Source organism: Alnus glutinosa, chromosome 7 (genome assembly GCF_958979055.1).
Source record: "Alnus glutinosa chromosome 7, dhAlnGlut1.1, whole genome shotgun sequence".
Taxonomy (NCBI): domain Eukaryota; kingdom Viridiplantae; phylum Streptophyta; class Magnoliopsida; order Fagales; family Betulaceae; genus Alnus; species Alnus glutinosa.
In genome coordinates, this window is record NC_084892.1 from 28575565 (window position 1) to 28601522 (window position 25958).

General features: G+C 33.8%; 3 protein-coding genes across 10 annotated transcripts in view; 1 reads left to right on the forward strand and 2 right to left on the reverse strand.

Moving 5' to 3' along the window:
* The window catches only part of LOC133873983 (F-box/LRR-repeat protein At2g42720-like), a 33776-nt gene that overhangs the window by 6787 nt on the left and 1031 nt on the right, over nucleotides 1-25958 (reverse strand). For 3 of the 8 annotated variants that reach the window (XM_062311794.1, XM_062311795.1, XM_062311796.1), the window contains exons 3-6: nucleotides 25347-25495; nucleotides 22093-23112; nucleotides 20339-20558; nucleotides 18510-18695 (exon numbers count right to left, since the gene is read on the reverse strand). In XM_062311794.1, coding sequence (XP_062167778.1) covers nucleotides 20358-20558; nucleotides 22093-23097 — 1206 coding nt within the window. In that variant the 5' untranslated portion in view covers nucleotides 23098-23112; nucleotides 25347-25495 and the 3' untranslated portion in view covers nucleotides 18510-18695; nucleotides 20339-20357. Of the gene's footprint in view, nucleotides 1-18509; nucleotides 18696-19216; nucleotides 19272-19939; nucleotides 20231-20338; nucleotides 20559-22092; nucleotides 23113-25346; nucleotides 25496-25958 lie in introns of those variants that run through there. The other 5 variants (XR_009901191.1, XR_009901190.1, XM_062311799.1 and 2 more) reach the window with 5 other exon arrangements.
* Nucleotides 501-4705, forward strand: LOC133873789 (uncharacterized). The gene is made up of 5 exons (XM_062311554.1): nucleotides 501-721; nucleotides 2765-3198; nucleotides 3294-3396; nucleotides 3551-4017; nucleotides 4087-4705. Exons 2-5 carry the CDS (start codon nucleotides 2767-2769, stop codon nucleotides 4327-4329), a joined length of 1245 nt encoding a protein of 414 aa, XP_062167538.1. The 5' UTR covers nucleotides 501-721; nucleotides 2765-2766; the 3' UTR covers nucleotides 4330-4705.
* On the reverse strand, nucleotides 10439-11179 carry LOC133873429 (F-box/LRR-repeat protein 25-like). Its single transcript, XM_062311133.1, has one exon. The coding sequence runs from the start codon at nucleotides 11177-11179 to the stop codon at nucleotides 10439-10441; it is 741 nt and encodes a 246-aa protein (XP_062167117.1).

Genomic DNA, 25958 nt, shown 5'->3' on the forward strand with positions numbered 1-25958 from the left:
ATGTGCAGAGCAGCAACGCAGTGTCAACCAAACTTAGATCTAGAAGCACCAGCTCTCACCCAATCAACCAAAACTAAAAACAAAACACAAATCAACACCAAATCGCAGAGACAAAACAAATAAATTTGTCTGACAAGAGGCAAATTTACTGTTGCACTACTGAAACTGCTGCAGGGGGCATTTTGAGCTCACTCGATAAAAATTTGGCTAAAAATGGGTTTTGCCGAGCTCAATAGGAACGTGGATGACGGTGGGAACGGTGAGAATATCAGATCTGAAGGAAAACAGAGAGGGATACGAGCCTGCGAGGTGGCGACGGTGACAAGTGCGCCGAGAGAAACGCTAGACAACGGTCGTGGGCTTCGGTCTTCACGGCCAGGGAAGAGTGGAGGAAGACTGAAATTGATTCCGCGTCGTGAGCGGGATTTTTAAAACAAATTTGGGCATTTTTTTTTTTTTAATAGAAAAAAATTTGGGGATTTATCAGCCTCAATTCGTTGGCCGTTGGATCATATAATCCAACGGCTCACTGGAAACACTACTTTTTTTTCCAGAGCCATTTGGGAAACCCACTTGCAACGGGGGGCTCTGAGGCTTAAACCCACAGGGGGTTTTCTCGCTCGTCCTCTTCCCAACCGATCTTTGCGCTCGTCTTTTCTGCGAGAGTGCTCGTATCGTATCCTAGCCGTCTCAAGCATACCTATTCAACTACAGTCTACAGGTTCAATTTTTTACACTAATTCTCTTGCACACAGACGCATGGTTATCTGAGTGGTCATTTTTTTGTTGCTTGATGTCATTGGGAATTTTAGTTTTTGGTCTGTAATTTAGTTATGGGGTCTGATTTATGATTTGTGAATTGTGATGTTATGTACAAAATGGCTGTTGGTATTGGTTGTTTGATTTGTATTCTGGTTGGTTTTGCCAGGTTATGTTTTTCTGGCTTCTTTTGGTTTGTTGGTGTTGTTTCTACAGTTTTTCTTTTGCTGTAGAGATTGCTTGTTCTGTTGTTTAGGCAGCTGTCTTGACTAGCCTTTTGGGTAACTTTGCATGCGTCTTGGATAAGCGTTGAAAACATACAATGTTTACTGTGTGTTTAATCATGCATTGTTTTATTTTTTTGATGAAAGAAAACTTTTATAACTGGAACACATCTACACTAAGGTAGAAAACAAACTCGACCTCCAGTAAAACTGGAACTCATCATCTACACCAAGGTAGAAAACAACCTCTACCAACACCAAATTCTGTAGCAAACAACCTACAGAAAAAGAGCCTATACTGCAGAAGCAAAAGAGATCGAGGCTACAACAAACTCAATTTAAGACCTATACACGACCAAGCATACAAAATTACACCAAAATCTTCCTTGTCAGGTATATGCCATACGGCTTTAACTCTTCATTAACAACTGAAACTATAAATCTTCCTCTTGCCATAATTCTAGCTTGAATCTCATATCTAATTCTATCCACAATAACTTCCTGTGTTTTAGGAGTTTTTTTTTATAAGTAATAGGACCAATCTCATTGAACGCGTGAGGCGTCCGTAAGTACACAAGAAGTATACAAAAGGAACAACCTAATTAGAAAGAGCAAAACGAAAAAGAAAATCACTAAAACTAATTGACAAAGGAGACACATACGCCGCCGTCGAGTAGTTTTTGGCAGAATTGGTGTTTGGGAGAAGTTTTTGGTGGAAGCCGAAATCTGAAATTGGTTTTCGGGATGTTCGTTTTCTATTTTACGCACTGCCTAGCAAAAACTCTTCACCCAAAAATAGCATAAACTACAAATTTAAAACCAAACATCTTTGTTTTTAAAATCCAACGAAGACCTGATGCTAAAATGATGCATGATTCAAGTGGGGGCCAAGTATAATTTTACATAAGAAACAGTTTAAGGTGGTGGGGCGAAATAGTTATTTTGATAGAACTATAAGGAGGCCAACAGTGAGTTCCAAGCAGATATCAAAGGAAAAGAATAGCACAATGGTCTTATCCATTTCCTATGCTGCTATAGGAAAACTGGAAGAACAAAATGTTGTGGGTGTGTTGAAACAGAGAACACCTACAACTTTCCTTGAGTGTTTGAAGTGGCATTGAATACTAGTGAGAGATTGTCAGTAAGAGGGAAAGGGGAATTGGAGAGGAGGGAAGAGTGGAGAATGTGAGAATTTGCATTGTTGTTGTATTTTGGCCAAAACCTGAAAACTCCGTCATCCTACCATGCCCAAAAAATTTACAAACTCCAAGTATTCCTTAAATAAAGTTATTGTGAGAATTTGCATTGTTGTTGTATTTTGGCCAAAATCTGAAAACTCCATCATCCTACCATGCCCAAAAAATTTACAAACTCCAAGTATTCCTTAAATAAAGTTATTTCTTGGACTGATTTTCGTGCAATAGTTTTTGCTAGATTGTAAAAACAAATGTATTTGGTTTGCACCTAGCTTTTGTTTAGTTGCTATCCATTGAGACTTTATTTCCGGTTAATTATTGTTGATTTTGTAGGCATGAAAGGCTTTCTTCCTAGGGATGCTTAGAAGTTTGAAAAGACTTGTCGATTTAGGTTTTTGGTTAGAACCATAATCTAAATTTGCAATATATGCTAGGGCAGCTATATATATGGCTGGGTTTTTTCTAGGCTGAATTTTTATGGATTAGTTTTTGTTTTATTTTATTTTATTTGCTTATCATTTAATTTTTGTTTAATGATATCCATGAACCTGTGTTATTCTCGGTTAATTATTGTAAATTTTTTAGGTATGTACGGTTTTCTGCCTTCAGATACTTGTCTTCTCCGAGATTTTGTATACCCATTGGTTCGTCGCGAACCAATTTTATTTTCTCATCCATTTGTTCACCAATTACATGATAAAAGCGAACTGCCACTTGATATAATTGAGATGAGAAGGAGATTCCGATGTTCGGACCAGCTTAAGTACTACTTCGTGATGCCAGAAGGGCCTCCGGTTGGTAGAGAGAATGCGATAGAGAGCATAGGAAGTAAAAGGTTTTGGAGTAAAACAGGTGATGAATTCCATATCCGTGAATCGGGATATTCATATGGGAAGGCAACTATGTACACGTACATAAATGGAGAAAGTGCCACCAGTTGGTGTATGGTTATATGTCACGTAGATCCACAGGGAGTGCTGAAATGTGGTTCGGTTGAATTGGGATTGCATCAAGTTGAGGTATAAATTGTTTTCGAGTTAATTATTAATATATAAGATAATTGTTGTTCATTATGGGTATGCTTGTATTTAAATTTAATTATGTCTATACATAGTTACGGTGGAAAGCTATCAAAATTTTTTCAAAACGTCTACATTTCAACATTTTCAAACGGGTGCCCCGAGCACGATCGCCACCACCACCATCAGCACTATCAGGTAATAAGGCACCGCTGCATTGTTGGCTCCGGAACAATAATCTGAAGTTGCTTGGGTGGTTGTTTACATGGTCTGAATTTTTTCTATGGCTGAATTTTTGTTTAGCATCCACGAACTTGTCCTACTTTCAATTAATTATTGTTAATTTGTTTAGGTATGCACGCATTTGTGCCTTCAGATGTTTGTCTTCTTCGAGATTTTGTATACCCCGTGGTTCGTCATGAGCGGAATTTATTTCCTCATCCATTTGTTCACCATTTACACGATCGAAGCGAATTGCCCGTTGATATAGATGAGATGAGAAGGCAATTCCAAATTTTGGACCATCGTTTCTGTGATAAGTACTACTTTGTGATGCTTGAAGGGCCTCCAACAGGTGAAAAGAATGCCATAGAGATTGGAGGAACTAAAGTATTTTGGAAAAAAATTAGGGAAGAACAGCCTATCCATGACCGTACATATTTTATTGGATATTTTTATGGGGAGGCATATGGGTATGGTACTATCTATACATGCATACGTGGAGAAAGGGAGATCGGTTGGTATATGGCTATATATCGCGTAAATCTTTCTAGAGTGCTAAAATGTGGGCCACGGCAATTGGGATTGAATCAAATTGAGGTATGATTAATTAAGATAATTGTTATTATAGGCATACTTGAACTTATATTTATTTCTTTTTATATATAGTCTCGATGGGTAGCTGTCAGGATTTTTCCGAAAGATGAATTTATGATAGTTTCCAATCCTGCGCCCCTCCTTGGACTGGCTCCACCCGCACCACCAGGTGATGAGTTACCACCACCACCACCACCACCACCGTCACCACCAGCATCAACAGGTAATAGGCGCAACCGTCACCAACCACCAGCATCATTAGGCAATAAGCGCAACCGGTACGAACTACGATCCACCAGCATAATCAGGCAATAAGACACTACTATTATTGTCGTCATCAGTATCATCACCAGCAAAGAATAAGCACAGCTATATGGGGTATCATGATTAAGATTGCATTTCTTGCTATTAAAAGAAATTGATAAAAATTAGGAGATTAAAAGAATTTACTTTTAGTAACCCTTTGTTCATTAGGGTTTTACGAGTTTTTATGTTATTAAGGATCCTTATTTATTAAGGATTATGAGTCTTTATTTAATTTTATTAGGATTTTCTACTAATCTTAACAATTAGGATTTGGAATTTTATTAAGGATCCTTATTTAATTTAATTTTAAAGGTGCCTTGTGTATGATTTTTTGTAATGACCAGATGGTGCCTCAACATTAAATGTACTTTTAAGGTTTTACTTATCTGACTTCTCTACCCTTTCTGTGTGTTTTTGTTTGTGTTGTGATATTTGATCAGCAAAAAATAATAATTAATTTACATGATATCTCATACAATTATTCACACTATGAGGCATTTAAACCCAAGCACAGATTTGAAATAAAATGAGGAATTTTTATTTTTATTTTTCTTTTTTTTAAAAAAAAAAAAAAAAAAAAAAATTACAGTGTCATTGCATGAGTGAGTGAGTCACCCAATGAACACGATATTCTCTTATTCTACCATTTTATCATATACCAACTTCAGATGTACTCTTAAACAGAGCTAGTAGATATGACGTGAATCATGTAATCTCAATAATTAGATTAAATTTTATTTATTTTTATAGTTTATTTTACTGGGGATCAAGTAGATCTAACCGTTTGATCTACTAATGCATCCCGTGATCTATATCACGATTGTATGATTATGACTATTCAAAAATAATGATTATGATATCCTTAGAGGGCCCACTGCCACGTACATGTGAGTGCCCGTTGAGCGTGTGATTTCGATGTTTTGCACCATATTAGAGTATATATATATATATAAGTGCATACACCAAAACATTGCTTACTTTAGTCTTTAAAGCAATAACATTGTGTAAATTGGACTCTATAAATTTTTTTTTTTTTGACATGTCCAACAAGAGGAGGTAGGGAGAATTCGAACTAGTGACATCTGTTTCATGAGGCGTGGTCCCTAACCAATTGAGTTACACCTTGAAAATTGGACTCTATAAATTATTGTGTCACAATACTATTCTTAATTCTACTATTTGATCCGGAGTTCAACAAACAAGTTCAAATAGCTCAAATTCTCTTTAGATGAAGATTTTGGTCACAAGTTCATAAATAAAATAAATATCAAATAAATCAACCATGGGTATCGCCTGATCCCACCACAGAGCAGTTTGAAAAAGCCAAACCTCAACTCCATTGTTAAGACTTAAGTGGTTTAAACTTGCGGCTTGTAGGGATATTATTTCGTTAGGACTGAAGTTTGAAACTTTCTTAAGTGTTACCTCTCTCTTGGCCCCACCCAAGGAAAGTTCGCAGTTCAAGGGTCATTCATGTGGCGTGGAGTATTAAGTCAGAGATTAAACTAGTGGATCGTTAGACCCATCTAAATGTGGGTTATCTCAAGGTATTGTCCGGCACATGGTTAAAACTGGGATACTTTTAAAAAAAAAAAAAAAAAAAAAAAAAAAAAAAAAAAAGACCTCCATTGTTAAGAAGACAAAATTCTCAAAACCAGTTCTTAGAAATCACAATCTACATTCCTGAGAAATATTGATGACATTACTTCAATCACTAGAAAATACACCGGAAGAAATGAAGTTTAAAGAGATAGACAATGTCATCTCATGGTGTGAATCATTTTAAGTTTTGATTAATTAAATAATCAAATTTACTATTTCGTATTAAATTAATATATATATATATATATATATTTTAAGAAATGCTATCTTTATTTTAACATTTACAAAGAAAGTTTTATTAAGATAATATGGAGTTTATTCATTGGAGTAGGACAAGTTTTTGGTGGAAGCCGAAATTTGAAATTGGTTTTCGGGATGTTCGTTTATACTTTAGTTGCAGGTTTTGCGGATATAGATATTGACAAGTCCACCTAGCGTTTGGGATGCTATGATTGAAGCATATCGCGACGATCATAAGTCACGGACTCATGGGTAGTTCGTATTTTGGGATATTTTATTTATGGCTCGTGTCTTAGGTGGCACATGTATTTGTTGAGCCTGTATTTTGGTACGTAATTAGTGTAATGTGTTTTATAAGCCTTAAATAGATGAACTTGTAAATGGCTCTTGTTGTTGATAACAGTTATGTATTATATGTAATTCTGCTATTGATATGTGTTCCGTTGTACATTGATATTTTATATTCTGCTGTGTTAGATGTAACTCTGAATATCAGGTACATGTTATAGAACATGTACGTTATGTTGGCTGAGCGACAAGTAGTCGTGTCACTGTAAAGATCCGTTTGTATTTTTTTTTTTTTTTTTTTTTAAAAAAAGGGGTCGTCACAATTATGGGTATGCTTAATTGTAATTAAATTTAATTATATATGTCTATACATAGTTACGGTGGAAAGTACATCTCAACATTTTCAATTGGGTGCCCCGAGCAGCTTCGCCACCGCCACCTTTAGCATTATCAGATAATATTTTACAATGAAAAACATTTTACATCGAAACAAATAGCAGAGCATTAGTATACACACACTTGTCCTCCTCTCAATTAATTATTGTTGATTTGTTTAGGTATGCACGCATTTGTGCCTTCAGATGTTTGTCTTCTTCGAGATTTTGTATACGCCTTGGTTCGTCGTGAACGTAATTTATTTCCTCATTCATTTGTTCACCAATTACACAATTGAAGCGAATTGCCCGTTGATATAGATGAGATGAGAAGGCGATTCCAAATTTTGGACCATCGTTTCTGTTATAAGTACCACTTTGTGATGCTTGAAGGGCCTCCAACTGGTGAAAAGAATGCCATAGAGATTGGAGGAACTAAAGTATTTTGGAAAAAAAAATAAAAATTAGGAAAGAACAGCCTATCCATCATAGCTTGAATGTTTTTACATATGTAGATTTTTTAAAATTATTCTTTATTTGTCTCTTTTAGGGATTTTCTTATATATTTTCCGTGTATGAAGGTCGTTGTACCCCTTTGCGCTTTTTCTATAAATTGCAATTACTTATAAAAAATAAAAAACATATTTAAAGTGCCTTGTGTATGATTATTTGTAATGACCAGATGGTACCTCAACATTAAATGTACTTTTCATGTAAAAAAAAAAAACATTAAATGTACTTTTAAGGTTTTACTTATCTAATTTCTCTACCCTTTATGGCTTTCTTTGTGTTTTTGTTTTTTTTTAATTTTTGTTTGTATTGTGATATTTGATCAGCAAAAAATAATAATTAGTTTACATGATATCTCGTACAATTATTCACACTATGAGGCATTTAAACCCAAGCACAGATTTGAAATAAAATGAGGAACTTTTTTTTTTTTTTTTTTTAAAAAAAAAGATATATTATTATGGAGTCATTGCATAAGTGAGTCAGTCACCCAAAGAACACGATATTCTTTTATCCTACCTTTTTATCATATACCAACTTCTGAGGCACTCTTAAATAGAGCCAACAGATATGACGTGAATCACATAATCTCAATTATTAGATTAAATTTTATTTATTTTTATTGTTGATTTTACTGCTTACGCATCCCGTGATCTATATCACATTACCAGATTGTATGATTATGACTTTCAAACAGAGAAATAATTATTGTACAACTTTTGACACAACAATTGTACAACTCCAATTACTTTTTTTTTCAAACTAATCATTGAATTTGTTTTCCTGCATGTGAGTCTAAATATCAAATGGTTTATCTTAAAAAAAATTGTTAGAGTTATGCAAGAGTTGTACGAAAATTGTAAACGTATCATATTTCATTCAAAAATAATGATTATGATATCCTTAAGAGGGCCCACTGCCACGCACATGCAAGTGTCCGTGAGTGTGTGATTTCGATGTTTCGCACCGTATTAGAGCATATATATATATATATATATAAAAGCTTCTAATATCCGGAGTCGCAGTAGACCCTTCTTTGCGACAATTTGTCACCTATCCTCCGCTCTCTCATTATGTTAACTATGTGTGAAGGGTCGGTCTTATGGTGAGACAAATGATGGTCAGAAAAATGTATTTGGTTATTCCTAGTTTTGACTGCATCCTACTACTAATCTTCTTTTATCTGCTGTAATAAATCTGGTCCAAAATGAACTATTTTAGAGTATTTATTGCAACCATTGACTCCGGAATATGGAAAAGTGGCATCTCCTTGTTGAGGAAACACTCCTTTGAAGGGTACCCAAACGACTTTATTCGTGAATATTTTGGAGATTTATAATTCTTCCATTTTTCTAGATGAAATTTCAATGAATTGATTAGAAAGAGTTACAAACTATATATATTTAAGTGTATGCATTCATGTGCTGGTGAGCATGAGAGAGAGAGAGAGAGAGAGAGAGAGGCACTTTTTCTCTGGAATAAGCTTCACATTTGTTGTCGTTCCCACATTTTTATCCAATCCCTCCCAGTTGCCTCGAACCGGGATTGTAACTTAACAGCTCCTTCCAGAAGTAAGGATATGGCTGGAACTAGATCGGCATCAATACTATCTGAAGAGATAAATTTTATATGCAAAGTATGTAAATGCTTCAAAGGAATCGGCATCATGCCTGCCTTAAATAGTGCCTGCAACATTACGAATGTCAATATATTATTAGAATGATATTTGAACAAATTTCCTTGCAGCGAAACAAGAATAATGAAGATAACAGATTTACATAATCAAAGAAATAACCAGGTATAAGGCAGTTTCTCATAATAGATTTGACTGAGAAAATTGAATGCTTTTTTGATAGACAATAAGCAAAAAAAATATTATTAAAAAGGCTTAAGGGGCTCCTGGCCTATCTAGCATACAGGAAGTATACAAACTAAGAAAATTAAATGCTGGAAGCACATTATTTGATATATTCATTCCAACATATATATAATGGCACATGGATAAATTAAAACTTATATAAGATACTTGCGAAAAATCTCTTTCACATACTTTTTTTTTTTTCTAATGCTTGGTTGAAAAAATAAAATTAAACTAAAAACATTTATTAGTTGTTAGGCCAGAAAACATTACTGAACTGGGGATGACATAATAGCATAGAAAAGATTGAGGAGAATAAAAGATGATAGTGAGTAATAATTTCACATCTTGTAATTTCGTACAAGCCCAAAGATAAACAAATAGATACAAAATCCAAGTTCTACCAAAAGTATGTTGAAGACAATCTTTATCTTGAGACAACAAGATTGAGATTTACCAAAATGTCCGAGGGCTTTTGACTGCAAAATAGCAAAAGTTCCTAAAACGAACTTTTTAATAGAGTGGAAAATATGTGCCTCTAAGTATCTACTTCTAACACAAAGAGAATGCATCATGTGACTTCCTTCTGTAACAAGCATAGACTATTTTCTGTAAGGCCTATCCACAATAGGCTTTTCTTGCAGATGTGTGCGTGCTACGAATTCCACATCATCAAATTTCATGGCGTAGTCATCAAATACTTGAAATCAAAATCACATTTAAAGATTAAAGGAGTTCAAAATTCTTATAGCTGCTTTTTTATTGCTTAAAAAAATAATAAAAAATAAATAAAAAATAAAAAGAAAGAAAAAGGAACCTTTGATTAAAAGGGTACTATACCAATAAAAAATGATTAAAAGGCACTGAGTTTTTTTTTTTTTTTTTTTTTTTTTTTTGGGGATGTAGGACCACAAAGTTTTGAAAATAACTCCAGAATAATGACAAACTTCTTTCAGAAATGATGGGGTTGTTTACCTTAAGACACTGCACATGTATCACTAGTTCTTCGATCCGTTCTAGAATGTGGAAAAACTCCAAGTACGGTGGCCTCCATGAGCTAGAAAGCTGTTCAAGACTTAATGCACAAGAACGTAAACACTTTAACTTCCCCAAAAAACAGTTATCTGAAGCAAATCCGCCCCATGTAAAACATTTGAGATGGGGAGTAGTCATTTTTAGTGATCTGCCACCAGAGAGAGTAAATTTCCAGCGTACTATCAACTCCTCTAGTAGCTCCCCATAGACATTAAGATCGATGGAAGAGGTCATTATGTTCATAACTCCTAATTTCTAGATATTTTAGAGATGAGGACCGGATGTTAATGTTCTTAATCCCATTAACGTCATTAAGGCATAACTTATCAAGGGAGTTGCAGGAAGACAAGATCTGTTCCACAAAAAGCTCGTCAAGAACTCGAACACGTGTTAGTGATAACGATTGAAGCTTTGTGAACACACTTGAGGATGGCAGTTGGAGAACCCCTCCGTACAAACTCACTGTTAGAAACCTCAACGATTCACAATTCAAAACACAAAGTGGCATTTTTTGAAAAGCTCCTGGAAGAAATATATAGAGGTCAAGATAAAGCACTTCAACATTACACCTTACTGCATCTTGCAACCATGTGAGAAAACGATATTCTTCAGAATACCAACTAAGAAAAGTCCAGCATACACGAAACTGCGTCATCTTCATTCCATTGCGTCGAAGCATCAACCTGTCAAGAAAATTCTTGAAGTGAATTAGTTTATAATCCTTGCCTCGATATCGCATGCCGTCAAGGGTCAAGGAAGGAATAGATATGCATAATTTTTGCCACCACTTGGACACCATGCTCAATCGTGCAATATCTTCCATCATAAGAAATGAGAGGATGTGATGAGCAATATGGATCGGAAGATTGCTGATTTTGTCGCTACTCTCTACAAATCTTCCTTTAGATTGAGACAGAGAAGAGCATGCCTCTAGTTTAAGCAGCTTTTCCATGATAATAAAATTTTCCTGTTTCACTGAGAGAAATAGAATGATACATAACTACTTGTAAGGATTAAAAAAATGTAAAACAAAAGCAGCTATCTGTTTTGTAATCTATTGCTCTTATATCATCAACAATTCATTAGCATTTTTTTTAGTAGTAAGTCACAAACACATCCAATGAGTTTCAAACTCACAACTTAACCTTCCATCTTGTTCTTATCGACCAAAAGGTGACATTTGATTAGGAGCTCATTGATATCATCAACATCACTACTATTATTTCGTGAAAATTAATGCATTTCTTTACAAATAACAAAAGGAGGTGAAATTAGATATGCTGCCAACGAAAACTCTAAACATAAAATATACGATCTAGATAAAGCATTGGAAATTGATGATGGTCATGTAGATAAAGCAATAAAATATATCATCTAGATAAAGCATTGGAAATTGATCATGCTCATGTAGTAATCAATGCAAAGCGCCCCCTCCACATGGATCGAGTAATACTTCGGCGAACCCGAGGATTTGTTTGCACTCAAGAGGATTCAAACCTTATACTTGATGGAAATGCCACCAAGACCAAGACCAAGACCCCTACCACTTGAGCCAACCTCTTAGGGTTTGCGGTAACCAATAAAATAAAAAAGCGAGACGATAAATGTGGTGAAGAGATGCACCAATTGTTGGCGCTTTGGTGGTGGGAGAATTCTATTGGTTATATGTCTATAAATAGGCTTGAGCACCTTTGCACGCAGACAACCAAAGAAAACTAAGAAAGATAGCAAGAGAGAAGTGTGTTAAGTCCTCCAAGTTGATTGCTCCACCACCAAGCTTTTATCTTCCTTCAACTACTGTTCAAAATCCTAGTATTGTACCTTTTAATAAGTTAAATAATAGGTTTAATTGACAGCTGTGGGATCTGAACCCACACTTTTTAAGCTTTTATACATCTTTTTTTTTTTTATGAATAATTGCATAAAAATTAGAAAAAATACACATATCCACCTCAAACCACTACTCAATTGACAACGTCTCCTAATAATAAAAAGAAAAAAAGAAAAAAAAACTAAAATTATTTAAAAAAAAAAACTAAAATTATTTAAAAAAAACTGAAAAAAAAAATGAAATTTTTTTTAAAAAAATATTATTTAATAGTTTTTTTTTTAAATAAATTTGAGATTTTTTCTAATTTTGTAAAGGGTATTTTTTTTCATAGGAGACATTGACATTTTTTTATAGTTTAGAGAGAGACATTGACACAATTGATAGTTCAAGAGACTTTGGCAATAAGATGATAATTTGGAAGGGGTATACGTAATTTTCCCAAAAAATTAAACTAACCTTGTTCTATTCCATCACTGGGTAACTAACACAAAGACCGGTACCATTACCACCGGCAAACCACATATAAAGAGGACTGATTCGTGCACAACAAGGTTGTGCGCAAGGGACTTTTCCCACAAACTAATCCATGCTACAATTGTGTCTGCAAAAATAATAATTGTCGTACGACTACTACTAGTACTAGTGAGTTACACATGGTAGGCACCTAGGATTTCACTCCAAGTGAGATTTATCTTCTTTCCTTTATTTGAGCTCGGGAAACTTTGTGCAAACAACTACCACACAACAAATTAAAAAACTAAAATAGCCACAAAATCATAAAATTACCCTAGGGGTCTAGGGTGTTACATATATTATTACGGAAGAAACTACATTTTCTTTAAAGCTTTTGCTCTCTAGTTTAGTCTGAAAGGTAGACTTGTAGTATGTCACAATTTTTTAATTGGGTGGTAAAACCCATCTATATCAAGTGGCAGTTTGCTCCGTTCATGTAATTGGTGAACAAATTGACGAGGAAATGGAGTAGACGATGAGCGGCCTAACAATGGAGCTAAAGACTTAGAACATGAACAACTCAATGAAAGATCCCATTAACCAATGACGTTAGGGCTTACAACTAAATTTAGTGAGTTCATTTGACACCATCACTATATTAGAAATAGAAAAACTCATTCTCAACTCAAATTGAACCTCGTCAAGCAGTTTTGGCAACTACATAGCAAGGTATAAGAACTTATGATGAAGAAATGTCTTGATCATTATTGTTGGAAGGTTTATGTATTTCAATTATTATAGTTATTTTTGGGGTTAAAGCTCTTCAATGTAAACTTTCTTTATTTTATAGAAATATAAAAGAAGAAGTCAGAGAGAGATCTCCATCTTAAGAATGTAAAATTAATACTCCCAAAAGCCAAGTACTTATAGTTGATAAAACATACCTCTTTCAAATGCTGCCGAAGCTGTTGGATTGTGGGCTTTTGTAAACCCTATAATAATCTATATTGACTTTGAATCTCCACGAGTATTTCACAAATTCCAGATCGAGGTTGCACTTGCCATCATGATCATACAACCTGCCTTCAATGGCCTGTGTAGCAAAATAGTATTATACATCAATATCCTTTTGACAACAACAAATGTTCCTAGCGTGCTCATCAAAGAGATGGCCAAAATACTACAATTTTTTTTTGATCAATGAATCTCTGGTATCTTGTTTTTCAAAACCGTACTGAATATACATCTTCAAAAAACCTACAAACAATATAACTTTTATTCCAATCTTCCTGAATTTTACTCTTTTTATCCAGACTTACCCAAATAAAATGCTGCAAGCGAATATAGCTAGAATTCATCTTAGGAAATTGTCCACAAATAATCCCATGAAGACAACAAAACTACTTATGGCTACCCATTTACCAAATATCCCATTAACTTACTTATGGCTACCCATTTACCAAATCCAATAATTTCAAGCTAAGACCATAGATGCATAAAAACGGACCAGCACCCACAAAACTATCCCTATCTATTAAGGATTACGAATCTTTATTTAATTTTATTAGGATTTTCTACTAATCTTAACAATTAGGATTTGGAATTTCCTCCTATTTCTAAGATTAGTTCTTCTAACATATTTAAAGGTGCCTTGTGTATGATTATTTGTAATGACCAGAAGGTGCCTCAACATTAAATGTACTTTTAAGGTTTTACTTATCTGACTTCTCTACCCTTTCTGTGTGTTTTTGTTTTCATAATTTTTGTTTGTGTTGTGATATTTGATCAGCAAAAAATAATAATTAATTTACGTGATATCTCATACAATTATTCGCACTATGAGGCATTTAAACCCAAGCACAGATTTGAAATATAATGAGGAAGTTTTTTTTGAAAAAAAAAATTACGGAGTCATTGCATGAGTGAATCAGTCACCCAATGAACGTGATATTCTCTTATCCTACCATTTTATCATATACCAACTTTCGATGCACTCTTAAATAATAAATAGAGCTAGCAGATATGACATGAATCATGTAATTTCAATTATTAGATTAAATTTTATTTATTTTTATAGTTTATTTTACTGGGGATCAAGTAGATCTAACTGTTTGATCTACTTACGCATCCCGTGATCTATATCACATTACCAAATTATATGATTATGACTATTCAAAAATAATGATTATGATATCCTTAGAGGGCCCACTACCACGTACATGTGAGTGCCCGTGAGCGTGTGATTTCACCAAAATATTGCTTACTTTAGTCTCTAGAGCAATAACAATGTGTAAATTGGACTCTATAAATTCCTTTTTCTTTTTCTTTTTTTCTTTTTTTTTGACATGTCCACATAAGAGGGGAGGAGGAATTCGAACTAGTGACCTCCGCTTTATGAAGCGTGGTCCCAGCCGATTGAGTTATCCCTTGGAGACTGGACTCTATAAATTTTGGTGTCACAATATTATTCTTAATTCTACTATTTGATCTGAAGTTCAACAAACAAGTTCAAATTGCTCAAATTCTCTTTAGATGGAGATTTTGGCCACAAGTTCATAAATAAAATAAATATCAAATAAATCGACCGTGGGTATAGCCTGATCCCACCACAAAGCAGCTTGAAAAAGCAAAACTTCAGTGCAAACTCCATTGTTAAGACTTAAGTGGTTTAAGCTTGTAGCTTCTAGGGATATTATTTCATTACGACTGGAGTTTGAAACTTCTTAAGTGCTACCTCTTTCTTAGCCTCACCCAAGGGAAGTTCGTAGTTCAAGGCTCAATATTTCAAGTGGCGTGGAGTATTGAGTCTGAGATTAGATTGGTGGATCGTTAGACCCATTTAAATATGGGTTATCTCAAGGTATTGTTTGGCTCATAGTTACTGTAATAATAATAAAAAATTAAAAAATTAAAAAAAAAATAAATAAATAAAAAACGACTCCATTGTTAAGACGACAAAATTCTCAAAACCAGTTCTTGGAAATCACAATCGACATTCCTGAGAAATATTGATGACATTACTTCAATCACTAGAAAATACACCGAAAGAAATGAACTTTAAAGAGATAGACAATGTCATCTCATGGTGTGAATGGTTTTCAGTTTTGATTAATTAAATAATCAAATTTACTATTTCGAATTAAATTAATTTTTTTTTTTTAAAGAAATGCTACATATATTTAAATTTTCACAAAGAAAGTCTTACTAAGATAATGTGAAGCTTATTCATTGGTACTCATAACATTTCTTTTTATTAATTGTTTTGATTATCTCTGATTACTAAGTTTCATATCAATTAGTAAGGTTCTTATTCTAAAAGTGGTACATATAGAATTTCTGGTTTTTTCTTTTTTTTCTTTTTCTTTTTTTGTGGGGAATAGTGATAATTTAACATCACATCGCAACAAAGGTTCTGCCCTCCCATTTAATTACCATTTTCCATCGGTTTAAATTTTTTAAATTAGTGGTGATTTATCGCTGAACAACGTGAATATATATATATATATATATATATAGTTTTTCACTGCAGCAGGAGGGTTGAGGAAAGGCTTCAAGAGTTTGGATGCTTAAAAACTTGGTTGTGCTTTAACGTATGTCAACTATTTCAACCTGTTTTCCCTTTTTTATTTTTTCTAAACACGAATCTGCTTTTTGAGCCATCATCTATTCATCTAAACCCACGGAATGCTTGCCTTTGATCCTTATCCAGTGAAACAGGTTGAAGTAGGCTCTCACATGCATATCATGAAGTAATTTTCCATCTTCATGTAACGGCATGAAGTTGCTGCAGGTGGCATTTTGAGCTCACTCGATAAAAATTTGGCTAAAAATGGGTTTTGCCGAGCTCAATAAGAACGTGGATGATGATGGGAACGGCGAGAATATCAGATCTGAAGGAAAACAGAGAGGGATGCGAGCCTGCGAGGTGGCGACGGTGACAAGTGCGCCGAGAGAAACGCTAGACAACGGTCATGGGCTTCGGTCTTCACGGCAAGGGAAGAGAAGAGGAAGACTCAAATTGATTCCGCGGCGTGAGCGGGATTTTTTTTTTATTAATACTTTAAAAAATTTTGCGATTTGATTTTCAATGTTTTCGTTTGTTTTGTTTTAAAGTTTAGAGTTAAATACCTTTTTTTTTTTTTTTTTTTTTTACATTTTCTCCAAACTTAGGAAAGGGAAACCATATAAAGAATCTACTATGAATACTCTTACTTTTGATAACAGACATCGTTTGAACAATAAACGACAATAAAAAATAAAAAAAAAAATAAAGTCATTTATTGTTCAAACAACTTATTTTTTTCAAAACTCATTGTTTAATAGTGGGGGTGTTTAATTGGTAACATACATATCATTCCCTTCATTTTTATTTTCAATTTTCTTAAAAACAATAAACTTCAAAACATTCTAACTTTTTTTACTTTTATATCACATTAATAATTTTTTTATTACTATTTAAATAAAAAAATTTACTACAATACAATTTTTTTTTTTTTTTTCATACAAATTCTATATACTTTATATCACACCAATCACTTCTTGTTACTACTCAAAAAAAAAAAAAAAAAAAAAAAAAAAAAAAAAAACTTAATAATCTTTACCAAACACACCCAGTAAACGTAGTGTTTAGGTTGTCATTATTTACTGTTAAACGACGTCACCTTCATGCATGACGTCATTTGAACCACCAAACAATGGTTTTGTTTGGAAATGAACTTGCTATGCCACGATAATGGGCTACAATCATTTTCTATTTTTTTTTTCTCACTTTTTCACATTTTTCAATAACAATTAACATCAAAACATTTTTATTTTTTCTACTTTTTACACCACATTAATAATTTTTTATTACTATTTAAATAAAAAAAATTCACTACAATACAAAACTTTTTAACTTTTCTATACAAATTTTATTTACTTTATAACGCATCATCACTTTTTACTAATTTTAAAATTAACGATTCACTACTCTGTTCTGTACCAGCATTTGCCAAATATACCACGTTATTTCAATTAATGAGAGGGAGGTGCAGGACAAGACTTCCTAGCTACTGCCCTCTCCTAATATGCATTATAGGACATGCTAATTACATGCATTAGGATTCTACATTGTCCTTTTCTTAGCCTTTTGGCTTTGTGTGTCTCCCTGTAATTAATGTTTAAACTTTGATGAACATTAATTTAAGTTTAAAACATGTGTCTTGTGTTAATTCCTTGACCATCTCATTTCACACAATATTCCTTCTTTATGATTGGCAAGTGAGTTTGAATTTAAGAGGTTGTCACGTTAGGATTTAGGAACGTCTTGAGCTAAGTATATGTTTTTGGTCTCCCACACACCATTTCTTCCTTCTCTACATCCACAACCGAGGGTTGGGAACCTTGCCGCTCGTGTGGGGCTCATTTTGTTAACCTAACCGAGTTCGAGGTTAGGTTCTTAACAAGTTAAAATTTGGCTCGATCTCTCAAGTTATGTACTCGAGTCAAGTCTGTAAATCTCATAACAAGACGAATTCAAATCCACTTTCAAAACTAAAAAACTCAGTTCAAGTTCTAGCTGGAGTTGAGTTCGATCTTCTAAGTTATGTATTCGAGCCGAGTCTAACAGTCCCAAACTCGGCTCAATTCAAATACAGCTCTTCATGCACATCAATTCTTAGAATTTCTAATATTCCGCATTAAATCTAGATCTCTTGACAGACAATGAAGCAATCACCTAAATTTAAAATAATAATAATAATAATAAAACAAAAATAAAAAAGGATGATTTCCAGTGATCTATTGTCACGCCCCAAGTGCAAAGCAGAACATGACGTCTACTTAGACCCAATTTCACACTAAATTGAAATATTTCCTTCTTCCAACTCTATTTCACCCCAAGAACCAATTATTCATACCACAAACCATTTGTAAACCTCAATTAAAGCTATAAATAAAACCAAAAAAAAAAAAAAACTTAATAATAAACATACTACCTCATTAAAATACTCTGTAGTACAATAAACTAGAAATTCAAATTCTTCTCTAAGATCTATTTCCCCAGCAACATAAACAGGGTCCAAAGAAACAAATAGCTAACACCAAGATATGTTTATTGAAACCTCCACTTCTAATTTAGACTCCAAGAATTCACTCCAACATTAAGCTACCTGAGTATCTCAATTAGATGGATCGCCCGCTTATTCTGAAAAATTTAAAAGAAATAAGGATGAGCTAATAATGCCCAGTAAGTAATATCGATAATGGAGTTAAGAGAATTTTAAGTTTCAAACAACATAATGTTTCATATTCCAAATTAATGAGAGCAAACAAATATCCCATAAAAGGATATTTTTGCAAGAATTTATCCGAGGTCACATGATGAGATAATCACCGTTATGCCACAAAGACATCATCACTTATCATAGAACCAAGGATAAATTCACAATATGCTCACAAGTTTAATTTTTCCATGTAAACACTCATCAAGAATATTGATAATTTATATTCTCAAAAAACTTTGATAATATCCAATCCTTCAAATAAAATCAAACAATTCGCCATTAAACATAAAGCAATATAACCAAGTGCATAGAAATTTCCACAACGAGTTAAAGAAATATTTGACAACTCAAAAAGAAATTAAATTCTGCACAAGGTTCTCAAAATAATATTCAACCAAAGTATAAATAATTTTTCAGAAATTCCATTAGCTAAGCTACTTACCTCATTCGCAATCAAACAAATCATCCTCCGAAAATTCTAACAATTCACTCAGTGCCTAAAATTTTATGACACTTTGTCAAAGCCTGAAAACCAATATTTATTCTAATAACTAAATTTAAAAACAAGAACATCAACACTATGAGTGACAAATTATAACATAACAATAATTATCCCTTATCTTATAGAGCCTAAAACTCATCCTACTAGCAACGCTATATGGCAGCCCCTAGATAACAACAAAACAGTATCAAAATTCCTCCACATATTTTACTAGCGTACATAAATATATGGCTGCCAAACATAAAGACTTAGCCTGGTTTTGAAACCAAGCTACACAACCTCCAATTTCCTTGAATAAATTTATCTCATAAATCTCAACACCACAAGACAAACTTCCACAGCAACAATCGACATTCATCAGCTCCAAACATTATTTGATTACTCCAACTGTCCAAAATAACAGTCTCCCCATTAAAAATTAAAATTACCGCACACTCCACACAAAATAAACTCACGTTCGACACCAACAAATCAATGACTACCTAATAAAAAGAATAACAAATCCTTAGTAGTAAACTAAATCTGAAACAAAATCCTCAACTCAAACTTCTTCCATTTTAACAAAAACTTCAACCCATAGATTATTCCATTCAATAACCAATTACCCATATCAAAATCGAAGAGACAACTCCCTCAAAAAAGTACAAAATAATTTTATTAAAATCAAGAAATGTTCTATTTCATTAAAAAAAAAAAATGGTTATTCCTAGGAATAATGGAAAAACTAAACGACAAGAATGGTTATTCCTAGTTTTGACTGCATCCTACTACTAATCTTCTTGTATCTTCTGTAATAAATCTGGTCCAAAATGAACTATTTTAGAGTATTTATTGCAACCATTGACTTTGGAATATGGAAAAGTAGCACCTCCTGGTTGAGGAAACAATCCTTTGAAGGGTACCCAAACGACTTTATTTGTGAATATTTTGGAGATTTATAATTCTTCCATTTTTCTGGATGAAATTTCAATGAATTGATTAGAAAGAGTTACAAACTATATTTAAGTGTATGCATTCATGTGATCGTCAGCATGAGAGAGAGAGGGAGAGAGACTGAGGCACCTTTTCTCCGGGATAAGCTTCACATTTGTTGTCGTTCCCACATTTTTATCCAATCCCTCCCAGTTGCCTCGAACCGGGATTGTAACTTAACAGCTCCTTCCAGAAGTAAGGATATGGCTGGAAGTAGATCGGCATCAATACCATCTGACGAGATAAAGTTTATATGCAAAGTATGTAAATGCTTCAAAGGAATCGGCATCATGCCTGCCTTAAATAGTGCCTGCAACATTACGAATGTCAATTATTAGAATGATATTTGAAAAAATTTCCTTGCAGCGAAACAAGAATAATGAAGATAATAGATTTACATAATCAAAGAAATAACCAGGTATAAGGCAGTTTCTCATAATAGATTTGACTAAGAAAATTGAATGCTTTTTTGATAGGTAATAAGCAAAAAAATATTATTAAAAAGGCTTAAGGGGATCCTGGCCTAGCATACAGGAAGTATACAAATTAAGAAAATTAAATGCTGGAAGTACATTATTTGATATATTCATTCCAACATATATATAATCGCACATGGATAAATTAAAACGTATATAAGATACTTGCGAAAAATCTCTTTCACATAATTTTTTTTTCTAATGCTTGGTTGAAAAAATAAAATTAGAAAAAATAAAATTAAACTAAAACCATTTATTAGTTGTTAGGCCAGAAAACATTACTGAACTGGGCATGACATAATAGCATAGAAAAGATTGAGGAGATAAGATAAATTAAATAAAACATGATAGTGAGTAATAATTTCACATCTAGTAATTTTGTATAAGCCCAAAGATAAACAAATAGATACAAAATCCAAGCTCTACCAAAAGAATGTTGAAGACAATCTTTATCTTCAGACAACAAGATTTAGATTTACCAAAATGTCCGAGGGCTTTTGACTGCAAAATAGCAAAAGTTCCTAAAACGAAATTTTAAGTAGAGTGGAAAATATGTGCCTTTAAATATCTACTTCTAACACAGAGCATGCATCATCACCGTCATGGTGACTTCCTTCTGTAACAAGTATAGACTATTTTCTGTAAGGCCTATCCACAATAGGCTTTTCTTTCAGATGTGTGCTACGAATTCCACATCATCAAATTTCATGGTGTACTCATCAAATACTAGAAATTTTTTTTTGATAGGTAATAAGTAGGTCTTATTAAAAGCGTAAGGCGCCCCTCAATACACCGGCAGTATACAAGAGAACGCACCTAGCTAGAAAGAGAAAAACGAACAAGAAATTCATCAAAGGTAAACGACAACGGTGACACAAAAGCCACCGTCCAAAGATACAAAGTATGAAAAAAAGAAGCTAAAATTTCCTCCAATGATCTCTCCAAGTCCTCAAAACACCTATCATTTCTTTCCTTCCAAACACACCAGAGAATGCATGTTGGCACCATCTTCCAGATAACAGCACTCCTTTGCCTCCCAGCCGTCCACCAACACTCAAACAAGTCAAGGACTCTTAGAGGCATAACCCAAGACAGCCCAAAACGAGAAAAAATAGCACATTTAAAGATTAAAGGAGTACAAAATTCTTATAGCTACTTTTTTATTGCTTAAAAAAAAGAAGAAAAAAAGAAAAGAAAAAGAAAACAAACAAAAGGAACCTTTGATTAAAAGGTACTATACCAATAAAAAATGATTAAATTCTTATAGCTGCTTTTTTTTTTTTTTTTTTGGGGATGTAGGACCACAAAGTTTTGAAAATAACTCCAGAATAATGACAAACTTCTTTCAGAAATGATGGGGTTGTTTACCTTAAGACACTGCACATGTAGCACTAGTTCTTCAATCCGTTCTAGAATGTGGAAAAACTCCAAGTACGGGGGCCTCCATGAGCTAGAAAGCTGTTCAAGACTTAATGCACAAGAACGTAAACACTTTAAATTCCCCAAAAAACAGTTATCTGAAGCAAATCCGCCCCATGTAAAACATTTGAGATGGGGAGTAGTCATTTTTAGTGATCTGCCACCAGAGGGAGTAAATTTCCAGCGTACTATCAATTCCTCAAGTAGCTCCCCAGAGACATTAAGATGGAAGAGGTCATTATGTTCATAACTCCTAATTTCTAGATATTTTAGAGATGAGGACCGGATGTTAATGTTATTAATCCCATTAACGTCATCAAGGCATAACTTATCAAGGGAGTTGCAGGAAGACAAGATCCGTTCCACAAAAAGCTCGTCAAGAACTCGAACACGTGTTAGTGATAACGATTGAAGCTTCGTGAACACACTTGAGGATGGCAGTTGGAGAACCCCTCCGTACAAACTCACAGTTAGAAACCTCAACGATTCACAATTCAAAACACAAAGTGGCATTTGAAAAGCTCCTGGAAGAAATATATAGAGGTCAAGATAAAGCACTTCAACATTACACCTTACTGCATCTTGCAACCATGTGAGAAAACGATATTCTTCGGAATGCCAACTAAGAAAAGTCCAGCGAACGCAAAACTGCGTCATCTTCATTCCATTGCGTCGAAGCATCAACCTGTCAAGAAAATTCTTAAAGTGAATTAGTTTATAATCCTTGCCTCGATATCGCATGCCATCAAGGGTCAAGGACGGAATAGATATGCATAATTCTTGCCACCACTTGGACACCATGCTCAATCGTGCAATATCTTCCATCATAAGAAATGAGAGGATGTGATGAACAATATGGATCGGAAGATTGCTGATTTTGTCGCTACTCTCTACAAATCTTCCTTTAGATTGGGACAGAGAAGAGCATGCCTTTAGTTTAAGCAACTTTTCCATGATAATAAAATTTTCCTGTTTCATTGAGAGAAATAGAATGATACATAACTACTTGTAAGGATTAAAAAAATGTAAAACAAAAGCAGCTATCTGTTTTGTAATTTATTGTTCTTATATCATCAACAATTCACTACCATTTTTTTTAGTAGTAAGTCGCAAACACATCCAATGAGTTTCAAACTCACAACTAAACCTTCCATCTTGTTCTTATTGACCAAAAGGTGACATTTGATTAGGAGCTCATTGATATCATCAACATCACTACTATTATTTCATGAAAATTAATGCATTTCTTTACAAATAACAAAAGGAGGTGAAATTAGATATGCTGCCAACGAAAACTCCAAACATAAAATATACGATCTAGATAAAGCATTGGAAATTGATGATGGTCATGTAGATAAAGCAATAAAATATATCATCTAGATAAAGCATTGGAAATTGATCATGCTCATGTAGTAATCAATGCAAAGCGCCCCCTCCACATGGATCGAGTAATACTTCGGCGAACCCAAGGATCTGTTTGCACTCAAGAGGATTCAAACCTTATACTTGATGGAAATGCCACCAAGACCAAGACCCCTACCACTTGAGCCAACCTCTTAGGGTTTGCGGTAACCAATAAAATAAAAAAGCGAGACGATAAATGTGGTGAAGAGATGCACCAATTGTTGGCGCTTTGGTGGTGGGAGAATTCTATTGGTTATATGTCTATAAATAGGCTTGAGCACCTTTGCACGCAGACAACCAAAGAAAACTAAGAAAGATAGCAAGAGAGAAGTGTGTTAAGTCCTCCAAGTTGATTGCTCCACCACCAAGCTTTTATCTTCCTTCAACTACTGTTCAAAATCCTAGTATTGTACCTTTTAATAAGTTAAATAATAGGTTTAATTGACAGCTGTGGGATCTGAACCCACACTTTTTAAGCTTTTATACATCTTTTTTTTTTTATGAATAATTGCATAAAAATTAGAAAAAATACACATATCCACCTCAAACCACTACTCAATTGACAATGTCTCCTAATAATAAAAAGAAAAAAAAAAAAAAAAAAAAAAAAAAAAAAAAAAAAACTAAAATTATTTAAAAAAAAATGAAATTTTTTTTAAAAAAAATATTATTTAATAGTTTTTTTTTAAAATAAATTTGAGATTTTTTCTAATTTTGTAAAGGGTATTTTTTTCATAGGAGACATTGACATTTTTTTATAGTTTAGAGAAAGACATTGACACAATTGGTAGTTCAGGAGACTTTGGCAATAAGATGATAGTTTGGAAGGGGTATACGTAATTTTCCCAAAAAATTAAACTAACCTTGTTCTATTCCATCACTGGGTAACTAACACAAAGACCGGTACCATTACCACCGGCAAACCACATATAAAGAGGACTGATTCGTGCACAACAAGGTTGTGCGCAAGGGACTTTTCCCACAAACTAATCCATGCTACAATTGTGTCTGCAAAAATAATAATTGTCGTACGACTACTACTAGTACTAGTGAGTTACACATGGTAGGCACCTAGGATTTCACTCCAAGTGAGATTTATCTTCTTTCCTTTATTTGAGCTCGAGAAACTTTGTGCAAACAACTACCACACAACAAATTAAAAAACTAAAATAGCCACAAAATCATAAAATTACCCTAGGGGTCTAGGGTGTTACAGATATTATTACGGAAGAAACTACATTTTCTTTAAAGCTTTTGCTCTCTAGTTTAGCCTGAAAGGTAGACTTGTAGTATGTCACAATTTTTTAATTGGGTGGTAAAACCCATCTATATCAAGTGGCAGTTTGCTCCGTTCATGTAATTGGTGAACAAATTGACGAGGAAATGGAGTAGACGATGAGCGGCCTAACAATGGAGCTAAAGACTTAGAACATGAACAACTCAATGAAAGATCCCATTAACCAATGACGTTAGGGCTTACAACTAAATTTAGTGAGTTCATTTGACACCATCACTATATTAGAAATAGAAAAACTCATTCTCAACTCAAATTGAACCTCGTCAAGCAGTTTGGCAACTACATAGCAAGGTATAAGAACTTATGATGAAGAAATGTCTTGATCATTATTGTTGGAAGGTTTATGTATTTCAATTATTATAGTTATTTTTGGGGTTAAAGCTCTTCAATGTAAACTTTCTTTATTTTATAGAAATATAAAAGAAGAAGTCAGAGAGAGATCTCCATCTTAAGAATGTAAAATACTCCCAAAAGCCAAGTACTAATAGTTGATAAAACATACCTCTTTCAAATGCTGCCGAAGCTGTTGGATTGTGGGCTTTTGTAAACCCTATAATAATCTATATTGACTTTGAATCTCCACGAGTATTTCACAAATTCCAGATCGAGGTTGCACTTGCCATGATGATCATACAACCTGCCTTCAATGGCCTGTGTAGCAAAATAGTATTATACATCAATATCCTTTTGACAACAACAAATGTTCCTAGCGTGCGCATCAAAGAGATGGCCAAAATACTACAATTTTTTTTTGATCAATGAATCTCTGGTATCTTGTTTTTCAAAACCGTACTGAATATACATCTTCAAAAAACCTACAAACAATATAACTTTTATTCCAATCTTCCTGAATTTTACTCTTTTTATCCAGACTTACCCAAATAAAATGCTGCAAGCGAATATAGCTAGAATTCATCTTAGGAAATTGTCCACAAATAATCCCATGAAGACAACAAAACTACTTATGGCTACCCATTTACCAAATATCCCATTAACTTACTTATGGCTACCCCATTTACCAAATCCAATAATATCAAGACCATAGATGCATAAAAACGGACCAGCACCCACAAAACTATACCCTTTTGTTTGGTTGCTGAGAAAACCATGGAAA

What these genes read in the sequence shown, in the direction of transcription:
- LOC133873789 (XM_062311554.1), top strand. Translation starts at nt 2,767, where the DNA reads ATGTACGGTTTTCTGCCTTCAGATACTTGTCTTCTCCGAGATTTTGTA. An exon ending in TGGGATTGCATCAAGTTGAG is followed by an intron (nt 3,199 to 3,293) that starts GTATAAATTGTT and finishes GTCTATACATAG; the next exon opens with TTACGGTGGAAAGCTATCAA. An exon ending in TGGGATTGAATCAAATTGAG is followed by an intron (nt 4,018 to 4,086) that starts GTATGATTAATT and finishes TTTTATATATAG; the next exon opens with TCTCGATGGGTAGCTGTCAG.
- LOC133873429 (XM_062311133.1), bottom strand. Translation starts at nt 11,179, where the DNA reads ATGGAAAAGCTGCTTAAACTAGAGGCATGCTCTTCTCTGTCTCAATCT.